Here is a 23,183-nt window from a genome sequence, read left to right on the forward strand (position 1 = left end):
TAATAATGGCTGATTATTATTCCTGTAACTGCAAATATTCCTGTAACATGCGAGTAATATTTTTTCTCAGAGTGAATCTTAAGCATTTTAAAATGGAGCAAGGTGCAGGTCTGTCTCACTGAATCTCCTACATCTTGATTTGAAGTTATTCACGCGCTGTCAAAGTCACCTCTGTCCTCACAGTAAAGAAGGTGTTTTGTTGCTGCGTTTATTCTGTTCCCTTGAATATCTGTTATTAGTGTGCCAAAGTCTACACTGAACCTGAGGTGAAAAACACGTTTAAATGTTCACTGCTGACAACTTTCCTAATTCGACATTAATAACGTTTTTTAATTACCATTTGAACAGCTGCGTCTCCAGGCCGCGGTTAGTCTACGTGGCCGCTACGTCAGAGCTTCGTGCTACGTGGAGCGGAAGTGCCAGTGTCGCCAAACTCCAAAACAACGCCGAGAAACCAACAGTTCAAAGACGAGCAAGATGTCGCATATAACGCCTGCGGGAATGATATTGAGTCCCTTTACGCTTTTTTAGACGACCAAGGCCTTTTAACAGCCATGGGATCGACTGGCATTGCGTGGACTGATTGCTAATAGTCAAGCGGCCTGTGAACCTGGCGCTAGCTGGTTAAGTAGCGTTAACTAGCTAAGCTAAGTTAGCTAAGATAACTAATTACGCATTCATTGGCAGTAAACCCAGCTTTTCACTAGCTAGGTGGAACTGTAAGACTGTCCAAACTATGATTTGAAATGCAGTTGTTATAAACAGCCCTCCTTTGATTAGACAGCTGGTAGACGAGAGTTCGCTAGCAACGAGCAATATGAGCTGGTTCAACGCTTCTCATCTGTCCAGTTTTGCCAAACAAGCTCTGACGAGCGCGCAGAAGTCGATCGACCGTGTTTTAGACATAAAAGAAGAGGATCAGTGGGGTGATGCTACGATTCCTACTTTAGACGGTAAGTTCAAGGAACTGTCACGAATGTCTTGCCAGCTAGCTGAAGGGCAGGGTGCTTGCTGAGGACGGCTGGCTTGGCCGTAGCTGGCCAAGGAGTGAGAGGTTTACTCATTTACGTTTACATCATTTATCTGACGCTTTTATCCAAATTGACTTACAATTATGACTGACACAACATGAGCAATTGAGGATTAAGGGCCTTGCTCAGCAACTTCCCGATTGCAACTCAAGTATCTTATCCGCTGAGCTACCACTGCCCTACTCGGGTAACACCGCTTCTTGCCGTCTACCCGAATTAGCCCTGTTAGGTAGGTTAGCTGTATGTAGTTTGTAAAGTGTTAAGTTTGTCTACTAATTAACGCAGCTACGCTAGTATGCTAGCTAGCTAACATTGTCAACATCGGGAAGCGACGTCATGATGACGTAAACCGCTGTTAGTGCATTTCATTAATTATTAAACGTACTTTTATAACGAACGTGTGCTCTTCTTCGTCGTCTTCACGTTGCTTGGTGTTAGGGCGCTTTTGAATATTATGCCTTGCTATATTCTCAGACATGCCGAGCAAGCCAGTATCTACAGGATGGGGTATGCACCAGTGGGATGCACCCTCAGAAGAAGGCCTGAAGACTCTGCCCCCTTCGTCGGAGGCGATCACCAGGCCGGTCACACGCACCGTGGTTGATGAATCTGAGAGCTTTTTTAATGCCTTCCTGTCTCCAGGAGACATTCAACCAGTCAAGAAGACTCCTGTGGTGTCTGTGGCACCAACCAAGTCCTACCACCGCCTGCAGGAGAAAGATGAGGAAGAAGAGAAGCCTGCTGTCATGGATGCTGTGGATTCCTCTAAACCTTGTCAGGCAGATGGGGGTAGGCGTGGCAGTGCTGGGCCTGAAGAGAGCAAAATGGTGGAGGGCGAACCGCCGGATCCAGAGGAACTTCTGGCTTGTATGTCCCAGGAGCCAGGGCCTCTTCCTCCTGCTAAACTGACAGCACCGGAGCGAAGTGCAGAACTTGAGAGAAGTGAGAAGACGTCAGAATCCCAGAGTTCTGCTCTGACGCCAAAAGCCACGCAAGCAGACGCACCTTCGTCCGCAGCAGCTGAGCTTGCAGATGCCTTTGAGAGCTCCGCCCCTGCTGTGTCCCCCGAGCCCAAGAGTCCAGGCAAAACTCTGCCAGTGCCCCCCAAAGACATCACGCTAGAACCCAAAGACCCCAAAGCAGAGGACAGGCAGAGCGACACGCCGTCTCCCCCTGTAAGCGCCTTCTCCTCCGGCACCTCCACCACCAGTGACATCGAGGTCCTGGACCACGAGAGCGTGATCAGCGAGAGCTCGGCCAGCTCCCGGCAGGAGACGGCGGAGGCCAAGACGGGGCTGCACCTCATGCAGGGCTCCTTCCAGCTGCTCTCGGCCTCCACGTGCGGCGACTTCCCGCGCCTGGACGACTACCCCAAGCTGACGGAGAGCTGCGGCTCCTCGTCGGACGCCTTCGAGCGCATCGACTCCTTCAGCATGCAGTCGCTGGACAGCCGCAGCGTCAGCGAGGTCAACTCGGACGACGATGTCCCCGCCAACCGCACTCTAGCGTCCGTCACGGCGCGGCCCGCCCCCGCCCTCCAGCCGCCGCAGGCCGTGCAGGAACGGCAAGAGGTGGAGGGAGACGCGACTGACTCAGCAAAGGACCAATCGCAGGAGGAGAACGAGATGGAGGAGAGCGGCCGTAGTGCCACGCCGGTGAACTGCGAACAGTCAGAAGACCTGCGGGAGGGTGGGCAGGAGTCTGACTCGTGTCTCGCACTGTCCAGTTTAAGGACTGACCCTGAGGAGTCACTAACACCACCCGTCCCCATTGACCAAAGAGGTGACTCCACCTGCCAACTCCAAGCACTCCAACAGGTCTGAGTTCAGTAGTGATGTGTTCAGTTTCCTCAGCACACATTAAGACTAAACTTAGACTTGAGTTGTACTGCTGCAATTTGTTCTCCATGGAAATTCGTGTTAGCCTAGGAGTTTTAGGCTTGATCCAGATCTAGAAAACCAGCCCTCAGATTCCTGACCAATACGACTGGCCAATCTGTAACTGAGCCTTGCTGACCATCTCGGGTGTCTTGATTTCAAAACATGGCCACCTCAAATACATGTTGAATCTGTCAGAAGTACGTCACCAAGTAGATGCTGTTCATGGCAGGTGGGACTTCTGTGCAGACATCCCTTCTGATTGGTTGTTTTTCCTTCTGCTTCTTCAGGTTGTTGACGAGCTCACGAGCAGGCTGGAGAAGAGAGAAGCCCAGCTTTTAGCCGTCAGCAAGGACAAAGCCCACCTGGAGGAGGAGTGTGATAACCTCAGAGAGTAGGTCACTTGGTCTTACCAGACTGTGCTGTGATAACCTCAGAGAGTACGTCACTTGGGGTCACCATCTTCTCTTTGCTCTTGTTCCTGTGTGTTGGGCTGCTTTTAAATAGGTGGAGTTTTTAGTGATTACTTTTCCTGTTCACTGAATTCAACTTTGAATTTGCTGATTTGAATGTGGTTTGTTCATGAACTGAAAAGGACCCGGCTGGGCGTCATGGTTGGATATTGGACCTCTGTGTGCTTGTGCATGTGTTTGGACATTAAAGGGCTGTGTTGGTGAGGTTCGCCAAAGGAGTTGGAGCAGTGAGAATATTTACTTACACTGGAAACTTTGGCACTCCTTGCCAGCAAATGACTAAAATTAAAGGGAAACTTGCCCGTTTTGTCGCGTGTACACTTGAGCGTAAGAATGTGAACTGTTGTGGTTGTGGTGGAGCTTGTGCCGTTCCTTTATTTTTCTGCTTCTTTAATTTCTGATTGAGAGAAGAGTCTTGTCTGATTGAGAGAAGAGTCAGAAAAACTGGAAAAATATTAAGGTGCATGTCGAAATGTTCTTAAGCTCTGTATGTAAAAGCTGCTCGCTGTTTTTTTATTGACTGGTACTCACTGGTGTTAAGGTCCTGAAATTGCATTTGCAAATTGTGTGTTGAGATTCTTTTGTGCCTTGGAGCAGGGCGTTTAAGGGATAAAAGCATAACATGTTCCGCTATGCCGTCGGAATGGCAGTAATGTGGGAAAGCTGCTTTACGCCACTGGATGACTGAATGTGAACTTCCTGTGTGTTTTGTAGTGAGGTGATAAGGCAGAAGGAGGAGAACACTAGTGTGCGGTCTCTCAAAGATGAGTTCACAGAGCGCATCGCGGAGGCAGAACGCAAGGCTCAGCTCGCCTGCAAGGAGCGGGACATCGCCAAGAAGGTTAGACACGGCCGCTCGTCTCGACGCTCCCGTTAGTCATCCTCCAATTTTTCCCCTGTCACTGGGCAGTTTCCGGGCTTCCGGGAAAGATGTAGTTTGGATACTGGGCCGCAGTGAGCTTGGCACACACGCACCCGCACTGCTGTGCCTGATAAGGTAGTACCAGCTCATCCCGTGCCACTTCCTAATTTGTCTTAATGCTCAAAATAGTACCCAGATATCTGATCTGTCTGGTGCTGTGGTAAGAACTGAACCATTTTTCAGTGTGTGTGCCCACAGACGGCATGCAGCCTGTAACTGCACACTTACGAAGTGCTCCTGAAGGACTGGCCACTGAGGGCACGTCCAGCGAACGGCGGCCGGTGGTTCGGTTACTTATTTTGTTAAAAGCAAGGTGCTTTATGAAAAGAGTGACTGAGTAGATAACCCCAACCCTATGTGCGTTATTTAGACTTTTCCTTGATCCATCAAAACGTTGAAATCTTGTTTTATGGCATTCGTTATGATGTTTTTATGACCAGAGCTAATGGTCTCAAAAGACAAGGATCAGGGTCAGGAGGTTTTCAAGACGGTTTGTGACCGCGTGCGTAGGAACGGGTGTGGAAGTCTGGATAAACGTCACCTGTCGCTCAGCCACGTTTGTGTTTATGTTCGCTCCAGGAAATCAGAAGCCTTAGAGAAGAACTGTCCACCAGGTTCAACTCTAATGAAACTCTGGAGCTGATCAGAGAGAAGGAGGAGCAGATCAGAGGCCTCCTAGAAGAGGGTGAGAGAACCTCTAGAGAACATCTGTGGCTTTCAGGAGTGCTGAAGAAATGTGTCTTTCTGCAGAGCGTAACATAAATAAATATTGCAGCTCTAGTTTTAGAATACGCACACTGCACGTATGGCTGTGAGGGTAGTTAGCAATTGTAATAGATTTGAAATTGAGTCAGTGATTTTTCTCTGCACTTAGTTTTGATACCATTTGATAATGGACTCGTAAGCTAATGCTACCTTGGGTTATAATATAAATATCTGCATTACATGAAGACGATCTCAGCTTTGAAGGTTGATTGCAAGTAAAGTTCAGCTAATACATTTTTTTTGTCAACTACAATATTTTCAAAAGTTTCACTGTGTTTCAGAATTTATTTAAAAGTAACTCCTGAATGCAGAAATCGATAAGCATGCAGTAAGTAAATGTTTTAAGGGTTAAAGAAAATACGAGGATAAAAATAATGCTAAGGCCTCAGTGATTATGGGGTTCTGCTGTCATAAACATTACATCATTCAATTATTAACTGGTGCATGTCAGTCACCTGCACTGCACAAGTACATACGAGACTTAAAAGAGATGAATCGATTCACTTCTAGCACTTTGACCAAAAGACAGTAACACTTGTAGGTATTATAGACATTCTGGCTGGCTTCATTATGCTGGTTAAAGGCGACTAGGTTTGTTTCGTATTTCAGTGTAATAGCATTGACAAACACTGTTGGCTGTTTCCAGAAGCCTTCAGGCTCCTTCTTCTAGAACATTCTGTGTTAATACTGCTTTATGGATGAAGTTCAGTTATTAGATAAAATTTATCAAGACTTCCTGCTAAAAAGATCAATGTTGCAAAAACAGTTGTGAGCAGTACTGAGTTTTTGAATTGTTCTACAGTTTAGTCTTGTATGTGGTGGCAGTTTTGGGGGTTTTTTTTGTGATGAGATTCTGTTCAGCTAGTCGTGAGCTGAGCTCCAGTAGTTGGGATTAGCCTTTCACGTGCCTCCGGCTGAGGAACGTTTGTTTGCCAATCAGGCGAGAAGCTCTCCAAGCAGCAACTCCAGCAGTCCAACATCATCAAGAAGCTGAGGACCAAGGAGAAGGAGAGTGAGGTGAAGATCTCCAAGCAGACCAAGAAGCTGCAGGAGCAAGAGGACGAGCTGAAACAACTGCAGAAGGTCACGCACACTCAAACATACACACGCCGTGACCTCACCAACAGTGTGACTCAGTCAGTTGCACCCCGCGTGTACTGAAGGAGTGACTCGGAGTCAGATAGTTGAACCATTCATCGAGGGTGGGGGCTGAAGTAGGAACAATGGGGTTCATCCCATTTATAGTCATGAAAGAAATGGATAAATCAATATGTTTCAGACGGTCGGACATGAGTCATGGCAGGACCATCTTGGCGTCCCTTTGATCTGCCGTGTGCAGAAATCGCGCGTGGTATGCAGAAGTTAAAACCGTGCGTGTGTGTGCATGCATGCATGCGTGTGCGCAGGTTCTGGATGGGAAGGAGGAGGTGGAGAGGCAGCACAGGGAGAACATCAGGAAGCTGAACTGTGCTGTGGAACGTCAGGAGAAGGAGCTGAGCGGAGCGCAGAGTGAGAACGAGGAGCTGCAGGAGAAGAATCGCAGCCTGCAGGCTGCCCTGGACAGCTCTTATAAGTAAACACACACACATGCACTCACCCCACTCCTCCAACACACACCCAATCTCTCTCTCTCTCTCTCTCTCTCTCTCTCTCTCTCTCTCTCTCTCTCTCACTCACTCACACCCAATCACCCCCTCAAACACGTATGCACACACGTACGTGTGTGTGTGTATATATACACACTCACCCCACTCCCCCAAACACACACACACAGCAACACACACGCAGTTCAGTGTCTCATAGCTTTCCCTTGAGGAGTCGTCATTAAAAAGAATCACATGTGAGGAGAGAAACCTCATGAAATTGTCCAGTGAACTTCATCAGTGAAGTTTCACGTGGGGGGAAGAATATGAAAACACACAAATCTTCTTAACCCACAACTGCATGTCGGTGTGTTTGGTTTTGCCTGTGCATTCCTAACGCTTGCTGACGTTGAGCAGAGCTCCGCCTTAACGTGGAACACCCATCACGTCAGTACTGATGAACGTCGGCACTTGTCAGCTTGTTTACAGAAGCACTGAGGTTGTGCTCAACCGTCCCTTCAAGTTGGTCTGCCTTATGTGTCTGTGTGTGTGCAGGGAGCTTACAGATCTGCACAAGGCCAACGCTACGAAGGCCAGTGAGGTGCAGGAGCTGGCGCTGAGCCGGGAGGTGCAGGCCAAGGAGGAGCTCAGCCTGGCATTGGACAAAGCCCAGGAAGAGGCCCGGCTCCAGCAAGAAGTCCTGGCCAATCAGGTGAGACTCTGCTGTCACTGAGCCTGCCCTGCCACTGCAGCATGGAGTGTTTTAAAATCAATCTCATAACCAGCTCACCTGTACTCAGACTAAGCATGCCGTTACACTGCCCCTATTTTTTTAAAAATTAAAACCGAATATCGAGGGTATAAGACCCCCCCCCCCCCCAGCGTATCAGTTTTAAATTTTCTTTATCAGTTCAACTTAAGAAAAGTGTTGCTGTATTTCAGTGTCGCTATCGTCATTTCTTCCGACTCCGGACAGTTTTGTTTTTCTTCTTTTGGGGTCAAGTTCCCTTTTTTAAATGTCCTGTTTGGTGGGACAATGGACTTTCGAGAACTTCGAGCGTACCCCGCGTCCCCTAAACTGAGACGGCCCTTCTGCCACCCCTGGAGATCTGCAGACCTGCAGTAACGTTTCAGGCTCACACACCTGAGTCTGTGCTCCTGCCTCTGAAGCTCAGGGCCAGGCGTGTGGGACGTGTCCTGTCTTGTCTTTTTTTTTGAAGGTAGAGGGCCCCATATTAGTAGGGTTTATTAGCTGGGTTCCTGTCTCACCTCTGGTTTCAGGTGGCGGATCTGAGGTTGGTCCTGCAGAGAGCTGAGCAGCAGCAGGCCAGGAAGGAGGACTACCTGCGTGAGGAGATCAGCCACCTTCAGCAGGTAACCTGGTCACCAGAGCCGCCTCGCTCGGGGGATGTTCTCCGTCCCGCCAGGTCTCTGATGGATGAAAACTCCCGATTGCAGTAACCACAGGATTGCAGTCGATTAGAGGGATGTCAGGATTCAGAAGTGTTCTAGACTAAGAAGAAAAATAGCATTTTATTTCATTTATTTTAATTATATTTATTTCAAATATTATATATAGTTACATCAAGTCTCTTTGACTGTCTGCTGGTATAGAATTGTACAAGCTCGCTCTCTCATTCTCTCTCACACACACACACACACAGAATTGTAGTGAATTACACACTTTTCGGACAGAGGTGCTTCATCAGCTGTGGAAGCAAAGTGCTATATTTGTAATATGTAATAAATTACGTTAATAAAGGGTAATAAATTCATGCTACATAATGGGTAAGTAGTACTTATGAATTGTGAATAATTACATAAATGAATAATAAACAAAATGTACAACTGTATAGTTTTTTGTTCTTTCTCTCTACAGCGGTTACAGGAGGCTGAGACCAGAAACCAGGAGCTGAGTCAGAGCGTTACCACGGCAACGAGGCCCCTCCTCCGGCAGATAGAGAACCTGCAAGCGACTCTGGGAACCCAGGCGGCATCCTGGGAAAAACTGGAGAAGAACATTTCAGACCGTTTAGGTGAGAGCACGTTGACTTCAGCTGACCAGTCGCTGTAGCAAAGCGATCCGACACCGTCACCCTCATCGTCCCTCGTAAGGCCTGTCTCCGTAACTCTGTTCTTTTTATTTCTCTCTCCCTCTCTCTTTGTCTTTCGCGCTCTCCCTTTACCTTTGGAGTAGCCGAGGCCCAAGCTCAACTGGCCGTCGCCGTGGAGAAGGAGCGCTCGGCAACCGAGGAGCTGTATACCATCAAGGCTCAACTGGCATCCCTGGAATCCCAGAATTCCTTGCTGCGACAGGAGAAGGGGCGGGTGCATGGCCAGCTGGACGCAGAGCGAGCACGACGAGAGGGACTGGAAGACGAGAGTAGCAGGTACCGGGAGACATCACACGACGCCAGGGACACGGTGGGTGAACGGGAACACCAGTCCTCACCCGTGTGTGTGTGTGTGTGTGTGTGTGTGTGTGTGTGTGTGTGTGTAGGGAACATGTTGAACTGGAAAATCTAAAAGGGGAGTATGCACGAGCCCTGGAAGATGCCCGGAAGGAGAAGGTACTACCTGTTCAGTCAACACATGCGCACCCACAAACATATTCTCTCTCTCTCTCTCACACATCCACACCCACACTCTCACACACACCCCCGCACACATGATCTGTACATTTAGCCATTATACTCTTAAATGATACCATTGCCAATACATAGTGTTATTAATAGTTGTATTGAAAAACAACTAAAACAGTTATGGGTGTGAACCTTGAAATTCAGTATTGTTACCCTGCAAATAATAATAATAGTTGTTCATGCATGTACGCAAACTGTCTGATGACCAAATAATGCGAGACTGACATAGTTAGTCATGAGCCATACGTGACATGACGCTGGATTATTAAAGCAATTACCAGGTGTCATGTGGTTGTGTCTGATCTTTCAGCTGCTACTCACAAACCAGCTTGAGATGGAGAAAATGAGGGTGGAGCAAGAGAAGAAGAAGTGTTACCTCGCCCAAGAGGCCCTGAAGGAAAGGGTTTGTAATGATGATGTAAACAAAGCACAGCTTTGCATTTCATTGTGTCCTCTAAAGTGTTATTGTTCTGAGCAAAGTAACAAGCTTTTTGATAACGTTCTCAAACGAATATTGTCATTACACATAACCCCGTGTGTGCATGCGTGCGTGCGTGTTAGGAACGGAAGTTTGTGTGTGTGAGTGAAGCCCCTGCATCCTCTACTCCGTCCCTCTCTCGCTCCAGTTCCATCAGCGGGGTGGAGGTTGGCGGCCTGCACACCTCTCTGCTCTCTCAGGTCAGTTTAACCCCTGCGCAAAGGTCAGCCTCACGCACGCATGTCTCACATGTACCGAGCAGAGTTAGCGCACAGTTACCCTAGCGAGCGGCGTCGGGTTTGAGCTCGATGTATTTCGGTCGTGCTCACTTGGTGTTTCCTGGTGCTTGTGCGCCGTACTCCTCAGGACGACGCCCTGGACCACACATTGGGCGCCATGGCCGGCACGCTGGCCGCGGGCAGCCTGTATGAGGCGACGCGGCTCGGGGGCGGATCCAGCGTCATGGAGAACCTGCAGGCGCAGCTGAAACTCCGCGAGGGTGAGCTGGCCCAGCTCCAGGTGAGCCCTGCCCAGGCGTTGAGTAAAAAACACCTGCTGCTTATCACTGCTCCCATTCATTCTAACTGCAACATGCATGTATTTACTAATTTAAATATAACAAAATAAATAAATAAATTATATATATATAAAAAGAAAGTATGTATGTGAGGTGGTAAGTGCAAAATGCAAGTAAGACCTAATATTGACAGGAAGTGATGACATCAGCGATGCACACAGTTCTTCTGCTTAAGTAATGAGGCCCCACCGTTTCTAGCTGGAGATCTCTGCTCTGGAAAGGAGCCGTTCAGTGATGGCGGAGGAGCTGGTCCGATTGACCAATCAGAACGAGGACATGGAGGCCAAGGTGAAGGAGATTCCCCGACTGCGCGTGCAGCTCAAGGTCAGCTCACTTGGACACTCCCAGCTTTGACGAGCGTTTTTGTCACGCGCGTCGCCGTGTGTATTTACAAGCGAAGGAGGGAGAGAGCCATGAATTTGGCGAAGGAAACTCACTCGTAAGCGTTGTGGTTCTGTTGTTGTTTTGTGCCACGTAAATCACCATAGTGACTGTTTTACCGCAGTGAATGACTAAGCGATGTAGTGCGGTTAGACACACGCGCGTTACACACGTGGTCGCTGCCCGTTTAGAGCGACACGTAATAAACGTCACCGTGTGTGCTCGCGCCCCACAGGAGCTGGAGCAGAGGCACAACACCATCCTGCAGATGTACGGGGAGAAGGCAGAAGAAGCTGAAGAGCTCCGGCTGGACCTGGAGGACGTGAAGAACATGTACAAGACTCAGATCGACGAGCTGCTTAAGAACCAGAAATAGACTCCTGCGCACACTAATCATGCTCTCATGCACATGGCCAAGCTGTTGCGTTGACGGATGAAACACACAAGTGCAGTTACTGTAGAAAGAAAGATCTTCATTGGCCAAAAGCCAACGCTGTGTGTGTAGACTGCATTTTCTTATCAGGTGTATTTAACAAATTATTTTTATTTTAAGTTGGGGAAAGTGACATTTTAAATGTGATTTTCAACAATACTTAATAGATTTAAAAACAAGGACGCGCATTTGTGTAGTGTGGGCCTAGGCGTGGTGAGTTCCACATAAATCTGCACATTTAAGAAAGGTTTCTCTCATCATTCTCAGTGTCCAGTACTTAAAAGTAACTGTGTTTTAACGTTTTTGGACGACATTGTTTCTATTGAGCCAGTACTCGTTGAGCAAGCAGTGAAGAAAATAATGCTGACCGTTTTCGAGTAACCAGTGTCAGTGGATGCCCGCCCGTTGTACTGTAATATGTTTAACACGTTCACTTGAAGTTGGTCGAAGATTTTCCAACACGGTGATTAATTGTAGGGAAGTGCATTTCCCGACAGGGATCAAGTCTGATATGTAGGTGTTGTGGGAAAGCAGCTGGAGCTGTTGAGGGGCCTGTGCAACACTACATTAGATGTGATTTATGCATTAGCGGCCTCCAATGGTAAACCATCTCCTTTAACTGCTCAGACTCACACGTGGCCATGCATAATGTGGGTGTGTGTGTAAACAGTCAAAAACTGTCATGTCACGAATAGCTTTACAGTTTATCGACAGTTCCTGTGTAAAATCTGTAAATAAACTGAGAAATATAGACTACTTGGTGCGATGTTTGCCTTTATGCTTGCCCTTTTTCACTATTCAAATGATTCGTTTCCTTTCGCATAAACTTTAGAGCTAGAATTAGAATTAAAGCCCCGTGGCGCCCCCTGGTGATTAATAATATACCGCAGGCCGGCTGTTGTTTCCGGTGTTATGGCGACTTGGATTCTTCACTCCAGTTTGTTAAAAAAGGTAAGTTACTTAATCGTTATTAGTTAGTCAATTTCAAGTCTGCTGCAGGTCTTCTGATGTAACACTGTTTACCATCCACGTAGACTTGCGTCGTACCCCCTTAATACTTTCCGATGTCCTGAGAGTTTTTTTTTTTTTTTCTTAGCCAAATCCCGTACTGGGTGGGATGGGGCAGCCCTATACACAGCAGGCTCTGTGTGGCGGCCGCGTTATCACCGAAACTCCCGTCCAGCTTGTCCCGTCTCGGACATTTATCTGTAAAACGCGCGGCTGTCCGCTTTTCCGGAACCGCAGCAGCACGGGGCTGCTTTTCAGTGAGCTCCTGCAGTTCCAGACCAGCCGACGGACCTAAATGGACTTGAGTCGCGCCTGTCCGATCCACTAGTGACGCTGCTTCCGTGAGTCTGCACACATCCCGGCTGCGGTAAAGGAGCACACACTCGTTTTTTAATTCGTGACCCGCTCCACGCAGCGGGTGCAGCAGAACGCCTGCAGCCTGTCCAAGAACACCGCGGCAGCAGGAAACGTCATCGTAACGTTATCATAACGTCATCTTAACTTCATTCCTGTAAGGTGCACACGCGTGACTGTAACTACGTCGTCTAGCCTAACGGTTAACAGGTTTACATGGTCATTCGTGGTCTGCATTCGCCGCTACCTGCACCTTCCGCCGTTCGTGCACTGATGCTATGGACAGAAATACCGGACACGTTCCTGAACTGGCTCCGGTGTTTCAGGGCCGCGCGCTCATACGCATTCCGCCCGGAACCGCACGCGCCTCGGCTCGGGTCTGCGTCTGTCCTTACATTGGCTCAGAGGACGCGCGCCGCACTGGGTTTTGGTGTTAATTTCCCACATTTCAATCCCGAATGCTCCAACAATGGAAGGAAAAGGGTCATTAATCTTTCCCGCGTTAGGAGGTCTGCGGGTTAGATCCGCTCGCACAGGTTCCCACGCTGCGCCTTTCTTTAGACCTTTGTTCTCACGCTCTACATTTTCATTCTCATAATCTTACCAGTTCTCTCTCTCTCTCTCTCTCTCTCTCTCTCCCTCGCTCTCTCTCTCTCTCTCTCGCTCTCTCTCTCTCTCTCTCTCTCTCTCCCTCCCTCCCTCTCTCTCTCTCTCTCCCTCGCTCTCTCTCTCTCTCTCTCTCTCTCTGTCTCTCTCCGCCCCCCCTCTCCCTCCAGTGTCGCTGTATATAAAGCTGCTCCTTCTCCCCCCCCCCACCACGCCCGGGCGGGTCGTTTGCGGGATTATGCCGCCGGTCCTCGCGCTGCTCGCGGTCTGCGCGTGCGCCGCGCTCGCCGCCTCCACCGACGGGCCGCCGCGCTTCGACTACAGCGCTCTCGCGCTGCCGCGCCACCATGTCGCCCGTTTTCTGCGCAGCAACAGACGCGTCGCGCACCTCTGCGAACAGGACCCGCGCTGCCCGTTTCAAGTAAGGCGCGTGTTCTTTCTTCCTGCTGGAACCTTCGCTAGGAGTTTCCCTCGTGCAAAGTCAAACGGTGCACTTCTTTCATACCTTTCCCACTTAATTTAGTTTGCGACCATCACAGTTTTGAATTATTCATGTTATTTACACGCATATAAAAACTGCGTTCCCTAAACAACCACATCAAAAACCCTTTGAAAGTCATTCTGTATATTTCAGGGACTTTATTCTGTTGCCCCAGTGTGATTGTTTCCTCCTCCTCGTCTTTTCTGTACTGTTTGCCAGGATGCTTTGCAGCAGAAGGTCTCGTGTTGGGGTTATGAGAGAGATTGCCCCCCGGAGCAGCGGTTCAGCTACCCGGTGTGCACCAGCGTGGACTCAGGATGGTGAGACCTCTCGTGAGAACGAAGCCCGTTTCGGAGCTCGCGTGAGCAGTGTGATGTTTTAGCGTTGTAAAGCCTCCGGAGGTGCCAAAAGCAGAGCAGGAGTGCTTGGTCTCGACTAGAGTCCGATTCTCGATGTGTGTGTGTGTGTGTGTGTGGCAGGGCAAGCTCAGTGCAGGCTGCACAGGAACTCTTTTGGAAGCAGGCTGACTTTGGCTATGTGAGAGAGCGACTGAGGGAGCTGAACACACTCTGCAGGCCTTTAAGCCCTGTGAGCGCCTGTCTCTCCATCTCTCCTCTTCAGATGAAGTGTTTCCTAGGCTGGCGCCTGGGATCGGCTGGAGCGTGGGTGGAGCGTGACTGTGTTCTGTGTTCTTTTCCCATGCTAAGGGTGACTCTTCTCTGGAGTGCACCAACTACCTACGTTTCTGCAGGGCTACAGGCCTGTACCTGGACCTACGGAACCCCCGCAGGGGTCATGAGAGGTCAGTGCTCATGACCAATAAGAAATGGACAGTGCAAAAATACTGGCTTTGAGAGTTTTGTTTGTTTGTTTTTGTTTTCTCTATGTCACGCTTCCATTCAGCTCTCACACTACAGTTACAGTATAGTAGTAAAATAAAAAAATCTTTCTTTCTTTCTTACACTCTCACGCGCTCTCCCTCTCTCTCTTTCTCTTTCTTTCTTGCTCTTTGTCTCTCTCTGTGTGAGTGCAGATATAAGGAGGATTTCCTACAGCTGGGTGAGATAGGGGGTCACTGCCGACTGAACAGCAGCGCTCTGGAGGCAGAGGGGCAGCACAAGAGCCCCCTCCAGTCCTGGTTGGTGTGAATGAGTGCAAACAGAGTTTTCAACCTAGATCGCTGTTCAGACTGCAAGTAGAAGTGCTTAAATCTGGTTTAAATTGACAGATCTGAGGTACACAGAACTGTGTAAACAAATGAATTAGGTCACCCATGTGGCTTCTGGTATTATTTGTGCAAAATATGTTAAGTTCTTCGGCACGACTGACATTATTTTAACCAGAAAAAAAGAAAAAGGTTCCACCAGCCTGCTGAGGCCCCGTGTGCCACGAGAGGCACTTCCTGTGTGCCATGACAAGCACTTCCTGTGGAGACACTTCAGCTCTGAGCTGGTCTGTTTGCTGGTCCCAGGTTTGCGGAGCTGCAGACCTACTCCGCACTCAACTTCCGCCCCGAGGACGACGGGCACTGTGACCTCATCATCGAGAGACCCACAGTTTTCATGAAGCTAGACGCAGGTGGGCCAGGCCCGGTTGCCATGGCATCGTCCCGGAGTGTAACGATGAGCGGAAAGAACTGAATTTGAAACAGTATTATGTTGTCTACAGTATTCTCAGGAGCTTTAAAGGGCGGAGTATTGAAGTGCTCAGTGAAAGTGTTTATGTAATTCTGACGCTCTGCAGTCAGGTGAGTGTCTCTGGTTGCGTTTTGACTCTTTTTTTTTCTTCTTTTCTTTTTTTTTAGGAGTGAATATGTACCATCACTTCTGCGACTTTGTCAACCTGTACATTTCCCAGCATCTCAACAACTCATTCAGCAGGGACATCAATATCGTCATGTGGGACACGGTATTCCGCACGCAGAGACATGCGCACACATGCTCGGAAACACAAGAAGCGCACGCAGTCAGAGAGTGATATACAAACGCACGTGCAGTGTCGTATCTGAGGCGTTTGTGTCCGCTGGGGGTGGTCGGTGCTTAGGGGCCAAAATCACAATGATTTATGGAGACGCCTTATCTGGGCCACCTCTCTCAGCTCTGGGCTCACTGACATAGAGAAAAGTGTGAGGGAACAACTGATACTAACAAAACCGGCAGAACACCTGCAAGCATTACGGTTCATTAGTTATTACAATAATATTAATAATGCATTAGAATAAACATCAAAGTGATATCCAGGGGTCGGGATAAGCCAATTACAAGGTCACCTGGGAGCTATTTCTCGTTAACTGGATTAACTGGATATTTGGTTTAATTTGCTTTTGGAAAGCCAACAAGGCCACATTTATATTAGATTATTTTTTATCTTGTACTGACACAGTCTCTGCACCATGTCTGATTATCCAGGTACAAACCATGCGAACGGACAATGACCTGCTCATATTTGTGTTAGGTGCCTGTACAGAACTGATAAATACAGACCTTATTCTACTCAAGGTAGCAGCTCACCTGTGCGCGCCCCCCCCCCCCCCCCCCAAGCTGTTGTCATGGTAGCGTGAGGGCTGACTGTGCTGTGTTGCAGAGTCTGTATGGATATGGAGACTTGTTCAGCGACACCTGGCGTGCCTTCTCAGATCATGATGTCATTCACCTCAAGACCTTTGACTCGAAAAGGGTGAACATACGATTATGATTTGGTTTAATAGCATAACGATTATATTCATGTATTTATTATATTAAAGTGTCTATATGTCTTCGACTATCTACTTTATACTTTACATAGATCACTAAGAAAATGTAATTAATTACATATTACATTCATTAGAGGAAATGTAATTTAGTTTCTGTGTGAGGTTGAAGAAGGAGTGTTTTCACTGTGTTTTGTACAGGTGTGCTTCAGGGATGCCTTCTTCTCGCTGCTGCCGAGGATGAGATACGGCCTCTTCTACAACACCCCCCTGGTGAGCAGCGCTTGAAACAGGACAACATGGGACTTCAGAGCCATGTCCTTGGGTGGGCGGGAGGGGTGGAGAAACAAATCTCATCTCCTCTACGCTTTGAGGTCACGATAATTGCCTCGAGATTGTGAATTTCCAGTGTGCGGTGGCGCCGCGGTTCTGCGTGTGTTAGAGTTGCACGGGCGCGCTTGGTTCTGCCCCTCGCTCCACTCTCGTCTGGAGCGCTCCACGTGGGTGGCAGGACTTGTATGGCAGGCGGAGCCGGGCTAACCCTGCTGCGCGTGAGGCGCCCCGCCCGTCTGCCTCTGACGCTGGAGCTGTTTTGATATTCATGACTGAGAGAGTCTCATCTTGCATCTGGAAGTGGTTTACAGGTTATATGTTTGAAATGTGAGGGGAGATTATACAGGTGTGTGTGTGTGTGTGTGTGTGTGTGTGTGTGTGTGTGTGTGTGTGTGTGTGTGTGTGTGTTATAGATCTCAAACTGCCACAGTGAGGGGATGTTCAGGGCATTTTCCCAGCATGTCCTTCACCGTCTCAACATCCCACAGGAGGGACCCATGGTAACACACACACACACACACACTCGCATGTGCACGAGCACACACACATGCACAAGTGCACAAAAACATGCACACATACACACTTGTGCAAAGTCGAAAAGATTGACCAAATCTAAATCTAAGTGCCCTTATGTAAAAGATCAGGAAGAAATGCTGGACTAATATCTCACTAATATCCGACACACACACAGACATTGACTCACACGTACTCACATGCACATCTGTGCTGGCATCTCAAAACAAGCGGTGAAAAGTCTTGTTTCAGAATCTACTCGTTTCACCTGCCCTGCGCTGTTTTAGTTTCCACAACAGCTGGTGTAAAAGTCTATTGTTGTTGGTGTGTGCGTGTGTGTGTGCGCACGTGTGTTTCATGACCCTTCCTGCTTTACCAGCTGCTTCTATCATTACTGTCAGTCTGACTCTCTCTCTCACACACACACACACACACACACACACACACAAACAAACAAACTCACTGTCCCATACATATATCCACTGTGTGGAATTAAATTCACAGAAATAAATATTCACTATTTTTATTTAATTACAGTAGTTTTAACTATGCATCAACCCTAACTGGCCACTAGATGGCAGTGCTGTGTAAGGTGTGTAAAACTTTCCTGGTCTTGAACACAATGGCATCAGGGTCTGTACGTCCTGAGTACAGTGCACAGTGAAATTTAGCTCAGGTCATCATTACTGTTAGATAACTAATACATTTAAGGTTATGGCATTTAGCAAATGTTATTATTCAGTGTGACGTACATATTTATCTGTTATTATATGTTTAGCCAAATAAATTAATTATATAACTATGGTAGCTTTTATTTTTTAACTAAGATGGCTAAGTGGGTTAACTAGACCATTTTGAAGGAACCAAAATCAAAGCAAGACCTGTGTGATCAAAACAGGGTGGGATTAGGATTTAGCTCCAGAGTGCAGAGCTCCGGTTGTAGATGTTAAACCCTGGCCTAATGGAATCGTCTTCCTCGTCTTCTTTGCCTTGTGCTCCGTGTTTCAGGAGGGCCGAATCCGGGTCACACTCCTCTCTCGGAGCACGGAATACCGCAGGATACTAAACCAGCAGGAGGTGAGAACGTCTATCTTTGGCTCTGTTGTCCCTCTCTTTCATTGATTTATCACTCCGCTTCGTTACCTGCACATCTAAACACTTTTATTTCTAACAGGCTGCAGCTTGGTAAAGGGCCTGATTTAGTTTGGCTGCTGTCCATACAGGAGTCGGCTCTCATTAATCACTTACTGAACCCCTACTGTGTGTGTGTGTGTGTGTGTGTGTGTGTGTGTGTGTGTGTGTGTGTGTGTGTGTGTGTGTGTGTGTGTGTGTGTGTGTGTGTGTGTGTGTGTGTGTGTGTGTGTGTGTGTGTGTGTGTGTGTCTACAGCTCATAAATGCCCTGAAGACTGTGGCTTTATTTGAGGTCAAACTGGTGGATTACAAGTACAAGTGAGTGACAGATTCTTCGTGATTTTCATCAAAGCACATTCACTCTGGAGAAACCCAGGTCTGGCACTGACCTTGCTGTGTGGGGGTGTGTTCCAGGGATATGTCATTCTTGGAGCAGATCAGGGTGACCCATAACTCGGACATCTTCATCGGGATGCATGGCGCTGGTCTCACTCACCTGCTCTTCCTTCCAGACTGGGCTGTCATATTTGAGCTGTATGTGTTAGAGAGGGTGTGTGTGTGTCTGTGTGTGTGTGTGTGTGTGTGTGTGTGTGTGTGTGTGTGTGTGTGTGTGTGTGTGTGTGTGTGTGTGTGTGTGTGTTGTCATCATCAATGCTGCTGTAGGTGTTGTAAACTTGTGCTCTTTCATTTCTGCAGCTATAACTGTCAGGATGAAAGCTGCTACCGTGATCTGGCCCGGCTGAGGGGAGTGCACTACCTCACCTGGCAGAGAGCAGACAAAGTGTTCCCTCAGGACAGGGTACAGTGAGCTACACACCCATAAACTTACACATCCAACACCCATACACTTGCACACCAAAACCCATACACTTACACATTTAAATTTACATTTACTGCATTTAGCAGATGCGCTTATCCAGAGCGACTTATAAAAGTGCTTTGTCATTTACTCATAGAATACATCCTAGCCAGTGCAGTAGGTTAGAGTCCAATATACCAATGATCTAGAATACTGTAGAAATACAGGGATTACTGCTGATGCCTAGAAGTACAAAATACATAAGGTCTATCTTAAACAATGATAAGTGCAATAAACAATAAGTGCTAGAGTATGTTAAACAACATCAGTGTAATAAACAATACCCTACAATAAGTACTAATTTGGTTTGTCAATATAGGAGCAGGGTCAGTTGTCATTTAAATGTTCCATGACTGGATGGGTCTTCAGTCTGCCTTTGAATACTGCATTTGAAAACCAACACCCATACACCCCCACACCCATACACTTACACTTACACACATAAACCCATACACACATACACCCACACCCATACACTTGCTACCATAAATTGCAGTTAGAATGTCCAACTCTCTGCACAGTCTCTTTCCCGGTATTTTTTAGATTTTTGAGCTTTTGTAATGTTATCAGTGTGCGTGAGATCGTTGGCAGATCTGTAAGAGAAGCTCCACTCTCTTCCAGGGACACCACCCTACACTCGGAGAGCATCCCAAATTCACCAACTACACCTTTGACCCGGAAGAGTTCATACGTTTGGTCAGGCTGGCTGCGGATCATGTGATGCAGCACAGGGCACGGCATTCAAAACGGAGCCGCGATGAGCTATAGCTGAAAACACACGCACTCACACAAATACACATGAAACACACTGTTGTGTGTTTTCATGTGTAGACATTCTGTTTTATGGAGAAGATTAGCAATCCAGATTAGTACAGCAGTACAGGATCAGATCTGAATACGCCTCCACAATCCCAGGACTGTGGCACATCTGTATCTTTTACAATCCCTTACGATGTGGTTGGAATCGTTTCGTAATCATATGATAAAAATATTTTTTCAGATGACCAACATTCCTGGTAAATCACCTTTATTGCATCTTGTAAACCTGCAGTGCTGAAAACGTAGCAGATTTGCAGGTGAATTTGTAACAGAAATGTAAAAATGATCGCTTATGCAGTGGTGGGACGCACGCTTCACTCTCAACACCTCATTGTGTTCCGCAACTCATCACCACCGCAGTACTTATTTTTTACACTAATGATTGTATTTCTGTACACACTATAGTATACTGTGGCCTCCAGCGATATGACGTTGCCACAGCCGCTATCGCGATAGCAATTAACGTTTGCTACATCGAACCCAAATGTGTTCATTAGTATAGAGTACATTTAACTTTTGAACAAAGCTTTTGTTTAGTGGCCATCTGCTTTTTAAAAAATCTTTGGGGATAATGAGGGTTCCGACGTTTCTCCTTTGAAGTGAAGCACTGTGCAACCTGTTGTATAACGTGAGTGAGTAGCTTTAAGATGCAGTGACTGGCTATGTTAGTTTCAGTAAGTCACTCGTGTGAGAGTGCAGTTTTAGGACTATGTGCCTTAGGACTGCTGGCTTGACTTTGTAAGTCTTGCTCATTAAAGGGTGTTGGAGTTTACATTTTGAAAGCTGATCTAAGACCAATTTGTGCTTTAACTGGTATAGAATGAACGTAAGTGTGCCGTTCGGTTGAGCTTATTAAATGGGGAATCTTTCACATAACGTAGTCATTTAAATCTATCCAGGAGAACTCCACGGCCGTGGGGTTTAAACACACTAGATGTAACGAGCAGTTTGGTGAATCCTATTTTGAGAAACAAATTTCATTGATTGACGCTCAGAGTTTGGCGCTAAATTCAATGGAGGAAATAAACGAGTAAAAGCACGAGTGCAATTTAGGGGAATCAGCAAAAAAGAAAAGTCAGCGATGTATTTATTACAGTGTCCAAGCTATTGCATGTACATTCATATTTGTGTGTGTCGTGTCCTAATCACGAATGTTTGAATGCGACTGTAAGTTTAGTTTCTGCACAGTTCAGGTCATCTCAGGTATACGCTGCTGTGCTCGTGCATTAGACTTGTATGTAGATGTGACAATTGATTTTTTTTTTTTTTTTTTAAAGAACATTTTATAATATTTATTTTCTCGGTATTGCTGGTGTTTTGGAGCAGATCGTGTTGTCTTTACTGCAGAGGGTCAGTGACAATGTTAGTATGGTCAGTATTTGAACAATGGTGTGCAGAAGATTTTAAAGAATGTAATTTTGCATGTGTATCACTGTTTTGGGCGGATTCGTGTATAAACATGTTTTGGAACTTGAAATTAAATTGTTTTTAAGCCCTATGTGTCTGGACCTGTTATTGCAAACAGACAAGGCACTTTTGTAAGTCGCTGTAGATAGGAGCGTCTGCTAAGACCTGTTTTTCACGTATACTTCCATATACAATAATTCATCAAACTGGTCTCAAGGCAGAATATTATATGTAGTCCTACTGCAGTCCCATTCGGTGTCACAATGCTTTCGGTGCTTTACATTAGAGCTGGACGCCGTTAAGTCTTGTCACCGTCATTAATCTACATGACCTTAAAACTCAACCAGAATTATCTTTTGTTTTTGACATGTACCTGCCACTAGATGGCGGTACAGCACCGCAGATGGACGTGGTGAACCTGGCGCCGGCGTGGACACTTAAGAGATCGCTGCCGTTTTCAAACATATTAAGGTACCTTGTTTATTTATTTATTTGTACTGTCCTCTGAGTAGCTGAGACTTAAACTAATGAGTTGTCCGAAGGACCTTGAAGTACATAGCCAAGCTAAACTAGGGGGGAAATAATACTGGCTATATGGAAAAGCGTGTACTGCGTGACTTTCCGGATGTGGACTTTGGAGAGGGTCATTTATATGTGCATCTCTAGATTCGTTCATTTGAAGGAGAAAGTTGGGAATTAACACGCACACATCGGTTTCTCGCCAATGCTCTAATAGTTTCGCCCTCGCGTTTTGATTACTGAAAGAAAAAAACAAACGAACTGTATACGGTTATACGCGCGGACGCACGTGCCGTTAATTTCCGACCCCCAGCAGGTGCAAGGCGGTCTACTGATCGCCTCGCGCAGCATTCGTCCGCGATCATTGTTGGCTGACGCTCGCGGTACCAAAGCTCAGGTGCACTTGACTGATAACCGCGCGACGTCTTACCTGTTCTCTTGAACAGGTGAATCCCAGCTAACCTTACACGCGGGCATCCCTGCTGTGTCGTGTTGAAAGCGGTGGCGTGACGGGAACGGTGGGGAGCGTGTCAGGGCGAAACGGCGTTGTTTATAAATCTCAAGCCTTGCTGTGAGGTAAATCGTACGAATAAGCATTTTTTTTCCCCCGCTATTACAAAATGTACCTCAAGCAGGCGTGGAGCGGAGACATTATTACGCTGTTTTTTGCAATGTAAAATGTAATAAAGACCCTCTTCCCTTATTGCCAAAATCAGTCAAAATCTCACGCCTAACTTACTTAGTCGAGGCGAGGCTGGGCTGCTCATTGATGTGGCATCACTTTAATTCATTTTCCCGGTGTGTCAATATTTGAATAAATGAATTTTCCCAATGCCGCGCTGATACGCGACGATCTAACGCGCGCCGTTCACGCGCGACTCTCATCTGCTAGGCCACAATCCGGATTTGATTTTGTTTTTCGTCGTCTATCGTCCTCGTCTCCCGCGTTTTCCATTCGTCGTTACGCGTAATATCCATTATCCTCTGTGTATCGACGCCTAATCTAATTCATTTGATAAAGACAACATTTCTCACCACCGAACAGACATAAATTTAGCGACGGCTCATCTTACAGGTCCGCGTCTCCAGGCGTCCCACAAAGCAAGAAAACATTCTCTTTCCGAGGATAAATGTGGAAATATTGATTGAGTTGGAAGAAATATTCCTCAAGTTATGACTAGATATTTCCATAATGCTCCCCTCAGAGAGCTCAGCGCGAGAGGGGAGCGGTCTCCGCGGGGATCCTATAACGCGCGCGCTCTTCACAAGGCCACGCAGGACTTCTGTGCCCTTTCCTCGCG

At 47.2% G+C, this 23,183-nt stretch overlaps 3 protein-coding genes across 5 annotated transcripts in view; all 3 read left to right on the plus strand.

Moving 5' to 3' along the window:
* Window positions 1-393: 393 nt before the first annotated feature.
* On the plus strand, window positions 394-11,918 carry tmf1 (TATA element modulatory factor 1). 3 transcript variants are annotated; one of them, XM_035520270.1, is made up of 17 exons: window positions 394-953; window positions 1,506-2,848; window positions 3,199-3,302; window positions 4,096-4,222; window positions 4,883-4,988; window positions 6,009-6,151; window positions 6,475-6,641; window positions 7,207-7,363; window positions 7,933-8,025; window positions 8,531-8,687; window positions 8,849-9,041; window positions 9,152-9,221; window positions 9,604-9,711; window positions 9,855-9,971; window positions 10,138-10,290; window positions 10,547-10,672; window positions 10,965-11,918. In XM_035520270.1, the coding sequence occupies exons 1-17, from the start codon at window positions 818-820 to the stop codon at window positions 11,103-11,105; spliced, it is 3,441 nt and encodes a 1,146-aa protein (XP_035376163.1). In that variant the 5' UTR covers window positions 394-817; the 3' UTR covers window positions 11,106-11,918. The 3 variants fall into 3 exon arrangements, with proteins under 3 accessions (XP_035376163.1, XP_026871276.2, XP_035376164.1); XM_027015475.2 differs by having other exon boundaries at window positions 9,604-9,696; XM_035520271.1 differs by having other exon boundaries at window positions 1,674-2,848.
* Window positions 11,919-13,368: 1,450 nt separating this feature from the next.
* On the plus strand, window positions 13,369-21,454 carry eogt (EGF domain-specific O-linked N-acetylglucosamine (GlcNAc) transferase). Its single transcript, XM_027015473.2, has 15 exons — window positions 13,369-13,551; window positions 13,831-13,931; window positions 14,091-14,199; window positions 14,319-14,413; window positions 14,645-14,749; window positions 15,083-15,189; window positions 15,416-15,519; window positions 16,195-16,287; window positions 16,502-16,573; window positions 17,047-17,133; window positions 18,155-18,223; window positions 18,535-18,596; window positions 18,693-18,812; window positions 18,975-19,077; window positions 19,759-21,454. The coding sequence occupies exons 1-15, from the start codon at window positions 13,369-13,371 to the stop codon at window positions 19,903-19,905; spliced, it is 1,557 nt and encodes a 518-aa protein (XP_026871274.2). The 3' UTR covers window positions 19,906-21,454.
* Window positions 21,455-21,763: 309 nt separating this feature from the next.
* tafa4b (TAFA chemokine like family member 4b) overlaps window positions 21,764-23,183 on the plus strand; it is a 37,468-nt gene continuing 36,048 nt past the window's right edge. Inside the window, exon 1 of the mRNA XM_027015486.2 lies at window positions 21,764-21,834. The gene's annotated coding sequence lies outside the window, so the exon portion shown is untranslated. The remainder of the gene's footprint in view (window positions 21,835-23,183) is intronic.

The sequence above is a fragment of the Electrophorus electricus genome, chromosome 20 (genome assembly GCF_013358815.1).
Source record: "Electrophorus electricus isolate fEleEle1 chromosome 20, fEleEle1.pri, whole genome shotgun sequence".
NCBI classification, from domain to species: Eukaryota; Metazoa; Chordata; class Actinopteri; order Gymnotiformes; family Gymnotidae; genus Electrophorus; species Electrophorus electricus.

Bases quoted from the DNA above. Each gene is read 5' to 3' on its own strand.
- tmf1 (XM_035520270.1), top strand. From the start codon at position 818: ATGAGCTGGTTCAACGCTTCTCATCTGTCCAGTTTTGCCAAACAAGCT. The intron at 6,152-6,474 runs GTCACGCACACT...GCGTGTGCGCAG, and splicing joins AGCTGAAACAACTGCAGAAG to GTTCTGGATGGGAAGGAGGA. The intron at 7,364-7,932 runs GTGAGACTCTGC...CTCTGGTTTCAG, and splicing joins AAGAAGTCCTGGCCAATCAG to GTGGCGGATCTGAGGTTGGT.
- eogt (XM_027015473.2), top strand. From the start codon at position 13,369: ATGCCGCCGGTCCTCGCGCTGCTCGCGGTCTGCGCGTGCGCCGCGCTC. The intron at 13,552-13,830 runs GTAAGGCGCGTG...ACTGTTTGCCAG, and splicing joins ACCCGCGCTGCCCGTTTCAA to GATGCTTTGCAGCAGAAGGT. The intron at 19,078-19,758 runs GTACAGTGAGCT...ACTCTCTTCCAG, and splicing joins AAGTGTTCCCTCAGGACAGG to GGACACCACCCTACACTCGG.